Source organism: Coturnix japonica, chromosome 15 (genome assembly GCF_054131305.1).
Source record: "Coturnix japonica strain WE chromosome 15, WE-NBRP24, whole genome shotgun sequence".
Taxonomy (NCBI): Eukaryota; Metazoa; Chordata; class Aves; order Galliformes; family Phasianidae; genus Coturnix; species Coturnix japonica.
Genome location: NC_140677.1, coordinates 17,364,733 through 17,381,631, shown reverse-complemented (window position 1 = coordinate 17,381,631; position 16,899 = coordinate 17,364,733). Strand labels below are relative to the sequence as shown.

The 16,899-nt window shown below is 53.7% G+C and overlaps 1 protein-coding gene across 7 annotated transcripts in view; it reads left to right on the top strand.

Moving 5' to 3' along the window:
• STAB1 (stabilin 1) overlaps positions 1-16,899 on the top strand; it is a 40,479-nt gene that overhangs the window by 22,910 nt on the left and 670 nt on the right. For 3 of the 7 annotated variants that reach the window (XM_032447300.2, XM_085517190.1, XM_015874421.3), the window contains 38 exons: positions 58-188; positions 569-680; positions 904-981; positions 1,345-1,446; positions 1,893-2,000; positions 2,324-2,455; positions 2,597-2,725; positions 3,194-3,250; positions 3,662-3,748; positions 4,832-5,027; positions 5,408-5,503; positions 5,918-5,963; positions 6,603-6,682; positions 7,264-7,389; positions 8,021-8,094; positions 8,446-8,520; positions 8,865-8,984; positions 9,368-9,415; positions 9,534-9,617; positions 10,220-10,366; positions 10,499-10,636; positions 10,783-10,842; positions 10,937-11,113; positions 11,331-11,417; positions 11,807-11,953; positions 12,072-12,137; positions 12,621-12,846; positions 13,248-13,397; positions 13,886-13,990; positions 14,142-14,249; positions 14,344-14,537; positions 15,039-15,183; positions 15,304-15,437; positions 15,803-15,968; positions 16,088-16,194; positions 16,274-16,393; positions 16,527-16,673; positions 16,766-16,888. In XM_032447300.2, coding sequence (XP_032303191.2) covers positions 58-188; positions 569-680; positions 904-981; positions 1,345-1,446; positions 1,893-2,000; positions 2,324-2,455; positions 2,597-2,725; positions 3,194-3,250; positions 3,662-3,748; positions 4,832-5,027; positions 5,408-5,503; positions 5,918-5,963; positions 6,603-6,682; positions 7,264-7,389; positions 8,021-8,094; positions 8,446-8,520; positions 8,865-8,984; positions 9,368-9,415; positions 9,534-9,617; positions 10,220-10,366; positions 10,499-10,636; positions 10,783-10,842; positions 10,937-11,113; positions 11,331-11,417; positions 11,807-11,953; positions 12,072-12,137; positions 12,621-12,846; positions 13,248-13,397; positions 13,886-13,990; positions 14,142-14,249; positions 14,344-14,537; positions 15,039-15,183; positions 15,304-15,437; positions 15,803-15,968; positions 16,088-16,194; positions 16,274-16,393; positions 16,527-16,673; positions 16,766-16,888 — 4,428 coding nt within the window. Of the gene's footprint in view, positions 1-57; positions 189-568; positions 681-903; positions 982-1,344; positions 1,447-1,892; positions 2,001-2,323; positions 2,456-2,596; positions 2,726-3,193; positions 3,251-3,661; positions 3,749-4,831; positions 5,028-5,407; positions 5,504-5,917; positions 5,964-6,602; positions 6,683-7,263; positions 7,390-8,020; positions 8,095-8,445; positions 8,521-8,864; positions 8,985-9,367; positions 9,416-9,533; positions 9,618-10,219; positions 10,367-10,498; positions 10,637-10,782; positions 10,843-10,936; positions 11,114-11,330; positions 11,418-11,806; positions 11,954-12,071; positions 12,138-12,620; positions 12,847-13,247; positions 13,398-13,885; positions 13,991-14,141; positions 14,250-14,343; positions 14,538-15,038; positions 15,184-15,303; positions 15,438-15,802; positions 15,969-16,087; positions 16,195-16,273; positions 16,394-16,526; positions 16,674-16,765; positions 16,889-16,899 lie in introns of those variants that run through there. The other 4 variants (XM_032447301.2, XM_085517192.1, XR_014934890.1 and 1 more) reach the window with 4 other exon arrangements.

Genomic DNA, 16,899 nt, shown 5'->3' with positions numbered 1-16,899 from the left:
GGAACAGTTGTGGTACTGGCACATCTTATTTGATCATCTTTGTGCTTTCGACAACAGAAATCTCTCTTCAGCATCCCAGCAGGAATCAATGTCACTGCCTTGGTGCCATCAGAGGAAGCTATCAAAAGCCTGAACAAGAGTGAGAAAGATTTCTGGCTGACCCCGTACATGCTGCCATTTTTAGTCAGGTATGAGGAGAGTCCTGCCTTTGCTTTCCCATGCCTGACAATGATAACAAAACTGTATGTGCTCAGGAAGGAGTTATGGAGACATAAACACAGAAACGTGGTTAAATGCATAAAGGGCAAATAATATAGTAGGTATTTGGAATGTAACAGAGCTCAGGCAATTGGAAGTGGATTTATTTTTCATGTATGTGCAGGGAGAGATTTTCCCTGTCACAAGGATGTGTAAGGCCATCCTCATGGTGAGTAATTCCTCATCATTCTCACCACACACTTGCCTACTTCATGTGAGAGATGTGTGGATGTGGGGTGGGATGACCTGATCTCCCCATTGTTACGACCAGCACCCTCACCGCTTCTTTATCTGCCTGCATTCCCTTCAGGGCCCACTTTCTTGAAGGTGTCTTCACTGATGAAAATCTCAAAAAGTACAACAGGACAGAATTACCCACCCTCAACCCACGGACCAGATGGCAGATAAACACTGAGAGTGGTGTAAGAGTTTCTTCTATAATGAGCATGTGCCAGCATCAAATTAAGCCTCTCAAGAACTGCTGTAACCAATGGAGAACCTGGCTGGGTCACTGTTGGATTCCAACAAAGGAACCTTCTAAAAACTGCACCCACATTAATTGTGTGCAGCCCTGAACAATGTGTCTGGTTTGCACGTGCCCGGTGATTTCTGATGCTTTTGCTTCTCTCTCTGATAATTTTGCAGGTATCCACCATTCAGAATGCAAGCCTAGTTGTCAGTGACATCCCTGCCAGCAATGGCATCATTCATATACTCAGCAAGGTATGTTGCTTTGTGTCACACTGGGAAGTACATTATAGCAAGTAAGTTGGTGTTTGCAACATCTGAGATGGAGCCAAGGAATAACGTATATATGGACAGTACGAAAGAACAATAATGACAAAAATACACTTGATTGTCACAAGGTTCTGACAGATGTTTCCTGTATACTGCTGTTTTAAGTATATATATCTCTGGGACAAGTGGGAAGGGAGTTCCTCTTCTCTTGGCTAATAGAAGAGTTAAGACTTGCAGAATTGTGCCAAATGAGGCCATTTCTATTTGCTATTCTTGCAAGCAGGGCAGAAATTATTTCCTTCAGACTCTCTTGTGCAAACTTGCTGATGAGCTTGTTTTTTTCTGCAGGTTCTGTTGCCGCCTTTAGGAGACATCCCACCCAGTCCTCCAGGGCTGCAGAAACAGCTTGATGCGGTTGCCTCATTCAGCACGTTCAAGAAGCTGCTAGAGGTAAGCAGCTCTATTGTGGTTGTCAGAACACGTGTCAGCAGGTGCCCAACCGACCCTTTGCAGGAAGGCCTAAACTTTGACCAACTGGGGAGTAAAGGAAGACCAGCTGTTTCCTACCATCCCAAAGTGATCTTCTAGGGAAGATCTTTTTAGCAGCCAAAGGACTGTATACTTGCAGTTGGGTCCCTGTGTCATCTTATTACAATGAAAGATGACCAGTGTACTGCAGGCAACCATATGCTGGTAGGAGGCTTGTCAATAATCAAGGGACTGTGCTTAGGTTAGCACAGGGAGCAAGCAGTCAGACACGTGGCTGAACAGAAGCTGTATCCCCATTTTTAAAGCATTTCCTCTAGTGCTATTGCCTTTGTAATTGATCTCACATGTAGTCTGGCTTCAGTAAGTACAGGTGTAATTACTAATATCATTGTTGTGGCCTTTTTTAGCAATACCAGCTCATTGGAAAGATTGAGTCCTCTGAAAAATACACAGTCTTTGTTCCTGGAAATAATTCCATCGAGGAGTACTGCCGTGCTGCCGGCGTGACACAGTTGGTAAGCAGCACCAACATGTACTGCAAAATTTGCAGGGACATACGTAATGTCAGATCATAAACTCGAGCCAAGATGTATGTGCCAATTTAAAACCTTCTGAAAGCCTCCAAAAAACTTCTGTGGCTTCATCCAGTGAAAGAACCATCAAGGTGTGATCAGTCCTCATGTGATCAGTAGTTACGATGCTCTGCGGTCTTAATTAGCTACTAGAGAATGCTTAGGAACTCTTCTTATGCCATACCTTTGACTGAACAGTAGTCTAGGAAGTCAGGAGTCCTATCGTTTGACTTTTTTATTTCATTTTTTTTCCTTTTGTGGATTAGGACAATGAGACAGTGCAGTTCCACGTTGTACTGGGAGAGAAACTCTTGCCAACAGATTTGAGAAGTGGAGTCCATAAGAGCAGCATGTTAGGGCTCTCCTACTGGTTAATGTTTTATCAAAACAGCACCCAGGTAAGGAGGGAAGACTGTTCTGCCTCTGATGCACCCATATCTGTTTTGGACACCATTACAGTTCCAGACTGTGGCTGTCTGTCAGTCATTGTGCAGAAGAGTTGAAGATTATCATCTCAGCCCTTTCCTTCTCCTTTGCAGAAGTTTGTCAATAATATTCCTTTGGATGGAAAATTCTTTGAGACGAGGAATGGAGTATTAATCGGGGTTTCACAGGTCCTGAAGATACAGAAGAATCGTTGCACCGCCAACACCACCACAATACAAAGGGTAATGATGATTTCCAGTCTGTTGGCTACAAGTTCCCCTGCAAAATACGTGGGAGTCATGACCAAAGTCCAGCCTCCATCCACCTTGTGGCTTTTGGCCATCTGAAGATTTAGTGGTCAGACTGAGGCAGAACTGCATGCAGGAACTTCAGGCTTGCAGACACTCCTACCTCGGCTGAGAGGTTCAGGAGGACGATAATGTATTATCTTTTCTGCTTTGCTTAGTGGTGCAGTCTCATTGCCAGAGTGCCAGAAATAAGACCTTGTGTGGAGCCTTTGGCGGCAGCCAGGAGATGGGGATCAGGCACTGTGATTTTTCTTCTTTCAGTGTTTTGAGTCTGCTCTCCAGATCAAAGTGTATTTGTCCCGGCCAGCAGCCTGTACAGCACCATTTGTATTCCAGGAGTAGAGTCTTGCTGCTACAAAGGTAGAGGGCACACATGTGACTTGTCCTGTTCTCTGTGCCCAGTCAAGGTGCGGCAAATGTGAGAAGGGGATCAAGTGTCCGCCAGGATCAGTTCTTGTGGTGAGTCTTTGGTTCACGTGGCATCTCACAGACTGTTTGCTGATAGTGCTTTGAGGAACAGAGAGGAACACAGTCACCATTTCATCTCTTTGCTGGCCATGAATTGCCTCGCAGCCACATCTGATCATTACTCTATGCCAAAATTTTGCCAGCTACTTTTTCTCAGTATTCATGCTGACATGAGTACCACAGATCTGTCAGGTAACGAGGCAGGCTGTGGGCAACCTCACGCCAGGCCCAGAGGTGGCTCACTGCTCCCAGCCCATGATATCCGGGTTTTAGTGCTGTCCCTGGAAGGTTAAAAGATTAATTCCTCTGTTAAGCAGGAGCACTGCTGTATGTGTCAGAACATATACAGTGTCTGAGTACTGCAGTGTCTGCTATCTGTATGTACGTTACTTACATTGGCAGGAATTTCCACGAAGCAAGAATCTCCCTCGCTGTCAGCTGCGCTCTGGGGACATGGGCTGCCATTTCACTTGTGCAAAAGTTTCTCTGGTAAGAAAAACATTTGGTTTGGATTCATTTTGATAAAAGCGAGTAGGGCATTAAACACAGCTGTGGAAACACAGCCTGTGCTGAGCTGACATCCTGGCTGAGCGTGTGCCGCTGCAGGCTGAGACCGTCTGGGCATTGCTCCCCATCCTGGAGATAGAGGGCACGGGGGAAAAAGCTAACGGAAATGTCTGTGCAGTGAGGGACTGTGTCTGCTGCTCTGGCATCGTTACCTTGGGTTGTGCTGTAGAGGAAAAGAAGGAGTTGAATGTTTATAGCCAGATTTCCTAAGGAAATGAGGCATGGCTGGTGGTATTTCACTTGTGCGTGTGCCCTTCTGAGTAACTGATGACTAAATGGAGCCAAACCAAAGTGAGGAACAGGTCTCACCATTACGGTGCCCTCACCAGCTCTGTGAAAACATCAACTGGGAGAACATTCCTGAAGAGGAAATGGTAAAAGAAAGGCTTGTGTGAATTTGACCCCTCTTGGTTGTTGAAACATCACCCTGGGAAGTCTGGTGGGAATAGAAAATGGGGAAGGGACAGAGGCAGTGGGAAATGTAGCATGTCCACAGGCAGAGCTTCATTCATCACAGCCCCCTCTGGGCACCTCTGCCTCTCTTCCCTGAATTAAGTTTTTCTTCACCTGTATTATCCAACAAAGTCCAATCATGGTCGCCTCCCTCTGTGGGTGAATGCAGAGAGAAAGCAGTGAAATGAGGCTTCTGAACCAAAGTGTTTTCTGGCAGAGCCTCTCTCTGTGCAATGGAGTATCACAGTGATGGGACACGGGCAGGAGATAAGCTGGATGGGCATGGAGTGCAGTGTTTGTGTCACCAAATGACCAGCATTGCTCAAGCAGCCAAACACATCCTTTGCATGAGGCCTTTGCATGAGGGTGTCACTCTGCCCTAACCTGCATACAGCTGCCCTTCTCACTTGTTGTCAGAAGTGATGTCTGTTGCATAGTTAAGGGAGCAGAGAATCTTCCACAGTAAGGCTGTGAGCCTGGGGGACATGTTTTTGCTGCTTCATCTGTGCTGCAACAGCCAGCTCACCCCAACCTGCTTTTGTTGGTTCCCAGAAGTCTGTCTGCTGTCCCGGCTACTACGGACACATGTGTGAGATGTGCCCAGGAAAGCCAGGCCAGTGGTGCTCCGGGAACGGGGAATGCCTGGACGGCATCGAGGGCAGCGGAGAGTGCCAATGCCTGGAAGGATTCCATGGCACTGCTTGTGAGATGTGTGAAGTGGGCCGGTATGGAGCTGACTGCAAATCAGGTGACAGTAACGGGTACTTTACAGCTCGTGTTCTGCTCTCAAGGAGAGAAAAGCAGACTTACAACCTCTGAAACAGGCCCACAGCTGGTGGGCCACCAAGGAAGGGTCGTGGGAGTTGAGTACAAGTGGTCAGCCACTTGTAGCCTCGTTTTCATCCTTGAAGGAGCAACCCCTGCTCTGCTGCTCATCCTGTTGCTTCCCAAGCTGCAGGGAGTAGAGGTGATCTGCTCCCAGGCACTGGGATCTGGCAGCAAAGGAACATGAGCCAATGCTCCCGTAACATTTTCTGTGTGGCAGCTAGTGGCACAGGATTAGGAATAGAGCAGACACTGAAATGGCAGTGAGACCTGGTTGGTTTGACATCTGTTCTTACCCCACAGAATGTGCTTGTGTCAATGGCATATGCAACGATGGACTGCAAGGGGATGGGAGCTGTGATTGCTTTCCTGGGTGGAAGGGCCCAACCTGCCAAGAAAGTATGTGAATATGATGGGGCTTGTGGTGTAATGCTGCTGGTTTGACAGAGAAAATAGAGTAATCCTCTTTAGGTTTGCACCCTGAGCTTGAGTGTGTACTCAAAACTTGAGTGTGACATCAAATGTTTGAGGAATGTTTAGAAATGGAAGCTGAGTAGAGCTGTCCTATTCATCTAAATGTAAAGCATAAAACAAAACCACGTTTTACTTTGAATGGAGCAAACCCAAAGGTCTCAGTATGAATGGAATAATAAGATTTCAGTCCTTGCTTCACTCCTAGCAGTTTTGAGGCCCCATCACCGATCAGGGATGACAGGGAGTATGTTTGGAAGGAGCTTTGCTGTAAATGGCAGAAACATCCTCAGCGAGTGTTGTTCTGGAAATGCCAAGTCATGTTTGTGTTTTCTCTTGCAGGAATTGAGGTGGACTTATGCAATAACACTTGCCATCAGATGGCTAAGTAAGTACAGCCATGGGGCTGGCTCATTCTGAGACCCATTCTTGGTTATGCTTTATGGAAGAGTGATCCTGTGTGTCGGGCATCACTGGGGGCTTGGAGACAGTTTCTGCTCTTTCATAGCACATGAATGTCAGTTTCATTCTTCAGTCTTTCTGGTGCTGAGCCCCATCCACTTTCCCTTAAGGTTTTGTTTGTTTGAACACAAAATCTTTCTTGGAAACAGATTCCATGTGTGTGGATGAGAGAAAGCAGAGACTCCAAGCAGCTCCAAGTCTGCCCTTAGTCATGCAGCAAATCAAGCCACTGATAGACCCTCTCTGTTTCTCTTGCCCTTCCTCCCCCCCCTCCCCCCTCCCCCCCCAAAATTCTGTGGGCTGATGAGTTGTAAAGGAGCCCTTGGGGTCTGCAAGACCTTTTGAATTCGCAGGATTTAATCCTGTGTTGGGGATGATTCCATTTGCTGCTTATCTGTGATGCTTGCAGGCTGATGATTTGTACTGTAAAGTCAGTAACTCTGGGCATGTTCCTCCTGTGGTCACTGTAAATGCTTGCAGATACCAGGCTTGTGTAGTGTGTTTCCTGCTGACCAAGCAAATCAGAAGATGTCCTCAGTGGTTGTTTTTCTCTGTCTTGTTTCAGCTGCCTGAATGCCTCTGCAGATTCCCCACCTGTGTGCTTCTGCTCTGCTGGATACACGGGGAATGGGACGCACTGTGAGGGTATGTCAGACGTGGCCAAGATTTAAACCTTGCCAACATCTGTGGAGTGTGCACACATACGGAGGTTTTGCAAGAGAGAGAGAAAAAGACAGGCAGGTGGAGCAGGGCAGTTCTTAGTCCTTATGGAGAGAAATGCACGAGTGGATTGTACTTGTTCATGTGCAACAGCAGCAGTGGCAAAGCTACAGCAGTTTTGGCCATTAATCCCTGTAATATAAATGCTTTGATTCCCTAAAATGTCGCACTCCTTGTATTGTTGACCATGCTGAAATCAGGAAGAAGCAGCTGTGCCAAAAAGCTTTAGGATTTCAGGGTGCTACTCTGGAGTCTGACTGTGTCAAACAGGCACAGACAAGAGTAGTAATATTGTAGCTCAGAGCAATAATATTGTAGCAGAGAAATCCAAACACTTGTAGATGTTGTAGTTCCTTTTCAGCTCTGCCCTTTTTGAAGTTTCATTGAGAAAGAAAGGGATTTTAATAAGACAATGTGATTTTTGTTAAGTTGAATGATCATTCTGGCCCTGTTTATCTTCCCTAGATGCTCTAAGTTGGTTCTGCTTCTTTTGTTTGTGATCACAGAAATAGATCCATGCACTATTGATCATGGTGGCTGCTCCATACATGCTGTGTGTACTAAAGTGTCCCCGGGAGAAAGAACCTGTGTCTGCAAGGAAGGCTATGCTGGTGATGGGACACTCTGCAGGGGTGAGTGCTCAGTTCATGTGTTGGTGATGGTGGCAAGACATGGCTCATGCAAAAGGGAAATTCACATTTCAGATCAAATCAGCAAATAACCTGATTGTTCTTTTTGTCTGTTCATGCAGACATTGTTTCAGAGTCAATAATCAGTGGCTGATCTTGATTCAACCATTTCTGCCTTTTGATGGGGTGCATGCACACATTTCTCTGTGTGTACATATGTACCTGCAGGGCTGTGCTCAGAACCTGCCCAGGTCCTGAGGAGTGATGTGGTCTCTGCTGCCCTGTCTCAGTGCCACCCAGAGACATGCAGGGGGCCCTGGCTGCCCTCAGCACCTGTCTCACTGGCCAGCCAATGTTCCGTGGTGCTCCAAGGTGAGGCTGGAGCTGCGGGAGAGTCCAGCCCTCTTCTATCCTTCCAAGCACGCTCAGATGGACGTGGCATTTGCAGGGGGCAAGTTCATCATGGCTTGAAGACCCATGTGTGCAAAGAATCAAACTTGCACTTCTTGTCTGTTCCTTTGCTTTTGCAAGTTATTTGCCATGAGGGTGTTTCTGAAGCTGGGACGGTCCTCACTGTCACTTCACCTCTTTGGGCAGCCCTCAGCAATAATGTGGCCTTATTGTTTTGCTGCAGAAATTGATCTTTGTCTTGAAAGCAGCGGGGAATGCCACGCCAACGCAGAGTGTGTTAAAACAGGCCCAGGGAAGGTGAGTAATAAGATGGATGTCAGGGCAGCGTTACTATGTAAGTTGGCACAGATGTGTCATTCTCCCAAAGACTGTCCTTTCCATGGCAATGCTGGCATTGTAATTATTGCTTCCCACAAAGAACAGTTGCCTGGGGAGGATGTGGGAAGCCTGCTGCTTCCTCCAAAGCAGATACTTTCTGTTGACCAGAGGTTGGAGGTAGTCTCAGGTTATGGCTGTTGACACAAACATGACTTTCTTCATGAAGGAATGGAGTGTGGGACAGATGTAACAGCACATTTTCCATCCAGTTTAGCCATTGTGTTTCCTTTGCTGCACACAAGTTTCAGACGAAGCACGTTTTCCCTCCAGGTTGCCTGTAACTGCCTTCCTGGTTACAGTGGAGATGGTGTGAAACGATGCAACCCCATCAACTTGTGTGAACAGGTTCGTCTGCATTTTCCTATTACCAGCGTGAAGGTCACAGCCTTGAAGCATTCCTGTACCCAACAATTAAAAGCAAAGACTGGGCTGACATGTTTGTTTAGAGCCAGCTGTCTTGCCTTTTTACACATAAGGAATCTCATGGAGTCTTTGGTTTCTACTGCTTCTCACAATGACCTGCAAGTATCTCAGCCATATGGCACTAGGATGGGGGTGTCCCTCCTTTGGGACAAGCAGTGCAGGAAGAGTAGCATAGAGTGGAAGGCATGTGGGCTTGTTTCTCAGCATCCATTTAGTGTGGAATGTGCTCAGAATTGGAAGTGTAAGCCTTTCACTTTTCTTGCTAGAACAACGGAGGCTGCAGTCCCTTTGGGCTCTGCAAATACACAGGCCCTGGCACTCGAAACTGCTCCTGCTCTTGGCACAGTGTTGGAGATGGCTTCACCTGCCGTGGTAAAGTATATCAGGTGAGAAACACGCACAGCATCTTTTGTGTTTGAGCCTCCTGCCCCACAGCAAACCTCCCTCTGAGCACGAGCTGCAGGTCTGTAGTCTCATATCACCGTGTGTGCATAGTGTAGGAGGGAAGGTAGATTTGGGGTTCTGACTTGGGGTGACAATTGCAGTAAAGCAACCTTGCTCCAAAGGGAGCCGTGATGTGAACACTTGCCTGCTTTGTAACCTCCATGTCCTCCATGGCCACAGTGCTGACAGGGGAGGGAGGGCAAGGCGGCTCTGGTGTCCAGTGTCTTACCAGAGTGGAAGAGTGACTTGGAGTGGAAGGGGCAGGTCACAGTGCTGGCTGTTTGGAAGGAGCTCTGCTAACACCAGCTGTTTCTCTTTGTTTAAGGAGCTTGCAAGGATAGAAGATGCATCTGTGTTCTTTAAGATGATACTGGTCAGTGACAAATGGCTTTGCCTCCACCTGTAATTTTCACCCAGCATTTTCTGCAAAGGGTCTTGCTAACTGGAACTGTGTTTGCTGTTTGTTGTCCACAAATGCTTCCTTGCCACAGGCAGAAAAAAACAAGGAGCTCAGTGGGGCAGGACCTTTCACTGTCTTCGTCCCACGGGCAGACTTCATAGGAAACTCTACAGCGGTGAGTGTCCTCCCATCCCAGACACCCTCATGTTTGGCAAGCTTCAATCATTGCAATGGGGTTGCACTGAAGAGCATTACATGCATCCTCCATTCTCCACCAGCATGAGGTTTGAAAGCCTCTCTGGGCAGGGTTGGGCATGGCTCCTGCTGTAAGGAAATGCTTGCTGGAGGCCTTGTCTTATAGTCCTCAGAGATGCAAATCAGTGATGTGCAGTGACTATTTTTTCCTACCCTGTGCCCCACACCCTGCAGTCCCACTTCCATTGGCCTCTTCCCACCAAGAAGAGGAGACCTATGGGAGGAGAGATCCTTATCCACAACCCCATGAACTGGGCAGTTCTCAACCAGCAGCTTTTTGGTGTTGGTGTGATGGAGGCTCCTAACACCACCAACCTAAGTCCTGTTGGGCAGCTTTACACCTCAAGTCCCAAGTCCCGGCTTTTTTCCCAGGCACCATACTCCCAGTAGAGGAACAAATCCCAAGAGCTGTGTATCATAGGCATTACTTGCTCATGGACAGTGTGCTCGTATGTTCTTGAGTTGGGCAACCTTTGTGATGTTGATTGAAATTTCCCCTGCATTCCTGTTTTCTCTCTGTAGTTTGAGGAGTGGAAAAGCAGAGGTCTCCTCCAGGAGCTGCTTCGTTACCACATGGTGGGATGCCAGAAATTGCTGTTGAGTGACCTGGAAGCCCAGGAGTCCCTTACATCTTTATCTGGCCACACGATAAAGATCACCGAGAAAGAGGTATTTCTCTGCCACCATTCCCTTCCCTGTCCTGCTTGACAGGTTGTCACTTTTGCTGTCATTTGAAAGCCCGCGGATGGCTCAGAGGGCAGCGCTCTGTGGGAGCACTTCTTTACATCCCTTCTCTCTCAGAATAGCATCTATCTCAATGGCGAAGCCAAAGTGGTCACAAGTGACATCGTTGGCATGAATGGGGTCATTCATTTCATCAACAAGATCCTCATTCCAAGGGACCTGGTGAGCCGTAACATTTCCTCACAGATCTCACAGGTAAGTCTGAAGCCCAAAGAACTGCTGTGGGGTGAAGACAGGGTTGGGATCTTCCTCCCAGCAGCTCTGACACTGCTGCCCTGATAACCCCTCTCCCCAACCCCAGTCCTGGCAGCACTTGGTGACAGTTTTCCTTCCCTGTGCAGCTGAACATCACAGAAGCAGCAGAGACCTTTGGGTACACCATTTATAGCAGGTTGCTGAAGGTGAGCCCTTGCCTCCTGGGGAGCTGCTGTGTACACGTGAACATTCCATTTTGGCCTGTGAATTTTTCTTCATATCCCTTCTTGTATTGGACAGGATGCGGAGCTGCTGCCGCTGATCAGTAACCCCCTGCACAGACCCTTCACCATGCTGTGGCCGACAGATGCTGCATTTAATGCCCTCCCAGAGAAAAGGCAGGAGTGGCTGTACCACAGGGAGCACCGGGCCATGCTGGCCTCCTACCTCAAGGCACACATGATCAGAGACACAAAGGTAAATGTAACAGCAAGGAGGCTGGTGCCTCGCAGCTCACACACCTGCCTATGGCTGCACCAGAGCGACCTTGCTCAATATTTTGCCAGGCAGGATGGGGCTGTGAGCAACCTGGGCTGGAGGGAGGTGTCCCTGCCTACAGCAGGGTGTTCAAACTACATGATCTTAAAGATCCCTTCCAACCCAAACCATCCTATTGATCACTTTTCCTTCTTAGATTGTTGCTGGTAACATGCCCCAGGTCGAGTCCATACGGACCATGCACGGCTCCACCGTCTCATTCCGCTGCAGCAGAACCCACGTGGTACGTGAAGGAGGTGCTCGGTCCCACTCTGCCATGGGCAGCAGATGCTCAGACACCAGCGGGAGGGGAAGATGGAGCAGGGCTGCCCAGCAGCTGGGATGCCCCATTGCCATGGCATGGCATGGAGAGGGTAGAGGCACACGGGCCCTGCAGATGCACACAGTGACGGCCTGATTGCAGCACCAACCTGCTGCTGCCATGACCTGGAAAGACCATTTCTTAAAAGAGGTGGCTGTGAAAAACAGCATTTGGGTGGTTAAGGATGTGAGCATGGAGGCTGTGAAGAGTTCTTGGGGTGACTGAGAAATCACCAGCCAGAATGGACAGAATGTGGTGCAGCCAGGGTGCAGGATGTGCCAGGACCATGAGGTGCTTTCTTCCTTTGGCAGGGAGAGCTTCTGGTGGGAAATGGTGATGCCATAATCATCCAGAGGCACATGGAGTTCAATGGGGGCATTGCTTATGGCATCGACAGGCTGTTAGAGCCTCCAGATCTGGGATCTCGCTGCGATGAGTTCATCTCTGTAGAGCTGCAGGTGAGCACTTGGGGTGATGCTGACGAGGATCCGTGCTGTCTGCTGAGCCTTTGTCAGCAAGGAGGGGAGGAGCAGAGCCCATACTGAGTGGCTGTGGGGTTTCTTTCTCCCTCCACAGGGATCGATGGAGAGCTGTGGACCCTGTGGCTTTGAGCCGCCCTGCCCTGCTGGCTCAGTGCAACGGGTAAAGCTCCCACCTCTGGCACCTTGGCATCCTGCTGAAGGCTGCTGACAACACCTCCTGCGTGTCTTAGCAGCATCATGAAGGCACACACGTGTGTGCTGAGCTCTGTGCTCAGCCGTGCCATTTGGTGGAGCAGGGTGGGTCGAGCAGCATGGGCTTGGGGACCACAGCCTGGTCAGACCCTGTGAGGGTGGCAGCGGGTAACAGGCCCAGCTCCATCCCTGGAGCAGCACAGGGCGGCCCTGTGGAGCCACCATGGCCAAAGAATTCTGCCTGGCTGCTTAGGGAGGGGTGGGGATGTGGGGTGTTAAAAATGTCCTGTCAGGAGCGTCCCCTGTACTGCTGCTGTCAGCCCCCGCACGAGGGAGCCCCAATACTGGTTGTGGGGGCGGGCAGGGGGCACGGGAGGGTCGAGGCGAGGGGGAAGGGGCGTGGTGTCCAGCGATCAACGTGGCAACCTGTGCTGTGCCTGTTTCCTCGCAGGGGGGAACCTGGGGCTGCCACTATTTCGAAAACCAACTGTTCAGGAACACGTTCCTGTTTCGCCATAACCACCCATTGCGGCCGTCCTGGTCTTCCTCCCCGTGGGAACCCTTCAGAAGACACTTCTCTTCCAGGGGGCCTCTGAAACGAGGCTGCAGGAGGAACTGCGTTTCCACCCAGTGGGTCCCGCAGTGCTGCGCCAACCACTACGGCCGCGACTGCCAGGGTAAGGCAGCGCTATGGAGCCCCGGGGCAGAGCCCCACCTGGGGATGGGGAACCGTGGGGAGCCCGGAACAGGGGATTCCCTTGGAGAAAGCCCCGGAGCCGAGGGCAGCAGCGGGCAGTGGCGCTGCTTGTCCGTCCGCAGGCAGCACAGCCACAGCCACAGCTCTGTGCGTCCCACACCGCAGCTCCTGGCTGGCTCAGGGTCCAGCCTGGACACACGCCGACCTTCTTCCCCAAGCCCCGTCCCCAGGTCGTGGGCTGCCCCGGGCCGCTCAGCGTGACACGAGTGGCGGGGTGTGTGTGTGTGTGTCAGCTCCGTGCGGGCGGTGCTGCCCCATAGTGGTGCTGCCCCATAGCGGGGCCGCGCATCAGCGCATCCTCACGTGTGTCCCGGCCCGCAGCCTGCCCGGGGGGTCTCGAGGCGCCGTGTGGGAACCGTGGGACCTGCGACGACAAAATCGGCGGCTCGGGGCGGTGCAACTGCAGCCAGGCGTTCATCGGGACCAGCTGCGAGCTGTGTGCGCCGGGCAGATATGGACCACAGTGCCACGGTATGGGGAGCACAGGGAGGCTGCAGCGGTGCCTTGGTGCAGGGGTGGCTGCAGGGTGGACAGGGGTGGCTGGGTGAGCACAGGAATCAGTGTGGGACACCTGCACCAGTGCAGGGACGTGCAGGGGACACGCAGAGCTCGCTGCAGGACAGCTGGTGCTGCTGCTGGTGCTGCTGCTGGTGCTGGTGCTCTGGCCCTGGCTTCAGTGGTTCCTCCTGGTTTGCCCGTCTGGGAGCTTGGTGGGACGTTGGCCCTGGGGTGCATCCAGCACAGGGAGGGAAGGAGCCCTGAGCGGAGGAGCTGCTGTGCCCCAGGAGCAGAGCAGGGCAGGGGGTGCTGAGCAACGGCGGCTTTGGGTGGTGCCCACCTGCGTGGGAACGTGTGGAGCAGACAGTTGGGATTGGAGGCAGTGGGATGTGTGTGCTGTGCCCTGCCACGCTGCTGGCTGTGGCCCTTCCTGCAGTGACAGCAGCGCTCCTGTCCCTCAGAGTGTAACTGCACGGAGCACGGTGTGTGCAATGGGGGGCTGCACGGCGACGGCTTCTGCTTCTGTGCCGAGGGCTGGACTGGAGAGCGCTGCGACGTCCGCCTGGGTGAGGTGCCAACCCCTGTCCTTCCCCACGGCCCAGGGCTGGGAGCAGCGGCCCCATCCCCTGACCGACCTGCAGTGGGGCTGTGGGGCTGTCAGCCGTCCCACCGCAGCCCTTGGAGCACAGCGTGGCTCTGATCCGCACTCTGTTTCAGCCATGAAGCCCACCTGCTCCCCGCCGTGCCACCCCCAGGCCTCCTGCCGCGCCGGCAACCTCTGCGAATGCGACATGCACTACGAAGGGGATGGCAGAGCCTGCACAGGTGGGGGCTCAGCGCAGCTCCATGGGGTAGGCCGTGCTGGGGGTGCCGTGCAGGGCAGAGCGGTGCTCTGATGGTAACGCTATTTTCCATGCAGCCATTGACATGTGCAGCCAGGACAACGGTGGCTGTGCCACGCACGCTGCCTGCACGCAGCTCGGAGTCAACGTCTCCTGCACTTGTGCTGCGGGGTATTGGGGGGATGGCTACAGCTGTGAGCCCATCGACCGCTGCGCTGACGGCAGGAATGGGGACTGCAGCGAGCACGCACACTGCATCAGCACCGGGCCGGTGAGCACAGCCCACATGGGGCAGCATCCCTGCCATGCAGACCACACACCTGCTGTGCTCAGCCCCGCACAGTGCACGGGTCCAAGCTGCCACTGGGGTCACGCTGGGGCCATTTCTCCCCCCATCTCTGCCCCATGGGTGCAGGGTTTGCCGCAGCCGTGGCATTTCAGGGCTGTTGGGTGTTGTTGGTCCCTCAGGGACCACGAAGGCCAGCTGCAGAGGAACACAGCTGCTCACTGTGGGGCAGGTGGGGCCGGGCCTGTGATGCAGCGCTGGAACCACATGTCACATCCCTGCAGCTCGGCTGTGCTGGAAGTGATCTGTGCGATGCTGTGGGGGGTTCCCACGTGGCTGGATGCAGGGCTGGAACAGAGGCTGCCAGCCCATGGAGGCCACGTGCTGTAGCTCTGCACAGCTGTGGCAGTGCTCCGGGCCTGCAGGAGTGCAGCTCATCTGCTGCTGCTTGTATGACGGCGTCACCGTCCCTCCTCTGTGCTGCAGAACAAGCGGCGCTGCGAGTGCAAGAAGGGCTACATCGGAGATGGGATCCAGTGCCTGGAGGAGGCCGTGCCGCCAACGGACCGATGCCTGGACAGCAACGGGCAGTGCCACCGGGAGGCCATCTGCACCGACCTGCACTTCCACGGTGAGAGCCTGCGGGGCCACAGATGGGTGCAGGCCGGGGCGGTGCTGTGCTGGTGCTGTGCTGGTGCTGTGCTGGTGCTGTGCTGGTGCTGTGCTGACGCTCTGTGGCTCCATTTTGCAGATAAGACCATGGGTGTTTTCCATCTGCAGTCACCCCGAAAGAAGTACGACTTCACCTACGTGCAGGCGCAGGAGGCGTGTGCTGCACAGGGGGCTGCCCTGGCCACGTTCCGGCAGCTGGCGGCTGCACAGCAGGTGGGAGCAGCAGGGCAATGGAGCAGCAGGGCAATGGAGCAGCAGGGCAATGGAGCAGCAGGGCAATGGAGCAGCAGGGCAATGGAGCAGCAGGGCAATGGGCCACGTGCTGTGCCCCGGACGCAGGTTGCCCATGCTGCTGGGCTCTTCCTCAGCCCCCCCAGTTGCCTTCACCTTTGCAAGGCCCACTGCAGACCCAGCAGTGGGGTCTGGGGCAGCATCTCACAGCCAGGAAACTGAGCCTCCCCGGTGCCGTCGGGATGGGGCACACCTCGGCCCTTTGGGTGGCAGGAGGCTGCAATGTGGGGCCGCGCGGCCATCGCAGAGATCCCGACCCCGGCCCCTGACGCTCCGCCTCCCCGCAGATGGGGTTCCACCTGTGCCTGGTGGGGTGGATGGACAACGGCACCGCCGGGTACCCCACGGCCTTCCCCACCCCGAGCTGCGGCTCCAACCACGTGGGCATCGTGGATTACGGCCCCCGGAGCAACCTCAGCGAGACGTGGGACGCGTTCTGCTACCGCGAGAAGGGTGAGCGGGGCGGGCGGGGGCTGCGGGGGGCGGTGCGGGAGGGACGCGCCGGGGCGGGTTGTGGGCGGTGGGAGCCGGGCCGGTACCGGACCCTGCGGGGCGCATCGGTTCCCTTACAGACGTGACGTGCGCGTGTCCCGACGGCTTCGTGGGGGACGGCACGTGGTGCCGCGGCCGCCTGCCCGACGTGCTCAGCGAGGACTCGCGTTTCTCCACCTTCTACTCCGTAAGCGACGCGCCGGGAGCGGGGCCGTGTCGGGGCCGGCCCGGTCCGTCCGCAGCGCTGACGACGGGATCCTTTGCAGCTGCTGCTCGCTTACGCCAAAGGCTCGGCGGAAGGGCTGGAGTTTCTCGCCTATTTGTCCGACGGCTCCGCTCCCAAAACGCTTTTCGTTCCCGTGAATTCCGGCTTCGCGGAGAATGAGGTACGGTCGCGGGGCGGGCGCGGCTCCCGACGGGGCATCGGGGCTCCGTGCGGCCCCGGCTCCGTCCATCCCGGCTCCGTCCATCCCGGCTCCGTCCATCCCGGCTCCGTCCATCCCGGCCCGCTCCCCGCAGACACTGTCCGGGCAGGAGCTGCAGCTGCACGTCTCGGCTCTGCTGCTCTTCAGCTCCGACCTCACCGAGGGAACCGCCGTCCCGTCCCGGGCGGGGCGCGACCTCCGCGTGTCCGTTATTCCGCCGGGCAACGGCACCGAGCGCTCCGTACGTCCGGCCTCGGCCAGGTCACCCCCTGCCCCCCCCCGCGCTGCGGGTCCGGCCGCGGGGAGACCAGACCGACGCCGCTGTGTTCGCAGCAGGAAACCACGCGGATCAACGACTCCGCCGTGCTGCAGTGGGACATCGCGGCCGCCAACGGCGTCATCCACGTCCTGGCCGAGCCGCTGAGGCTGCCCCCGCCCGCGGCGCAGCTCGAGCAGGCGAGTGGGGG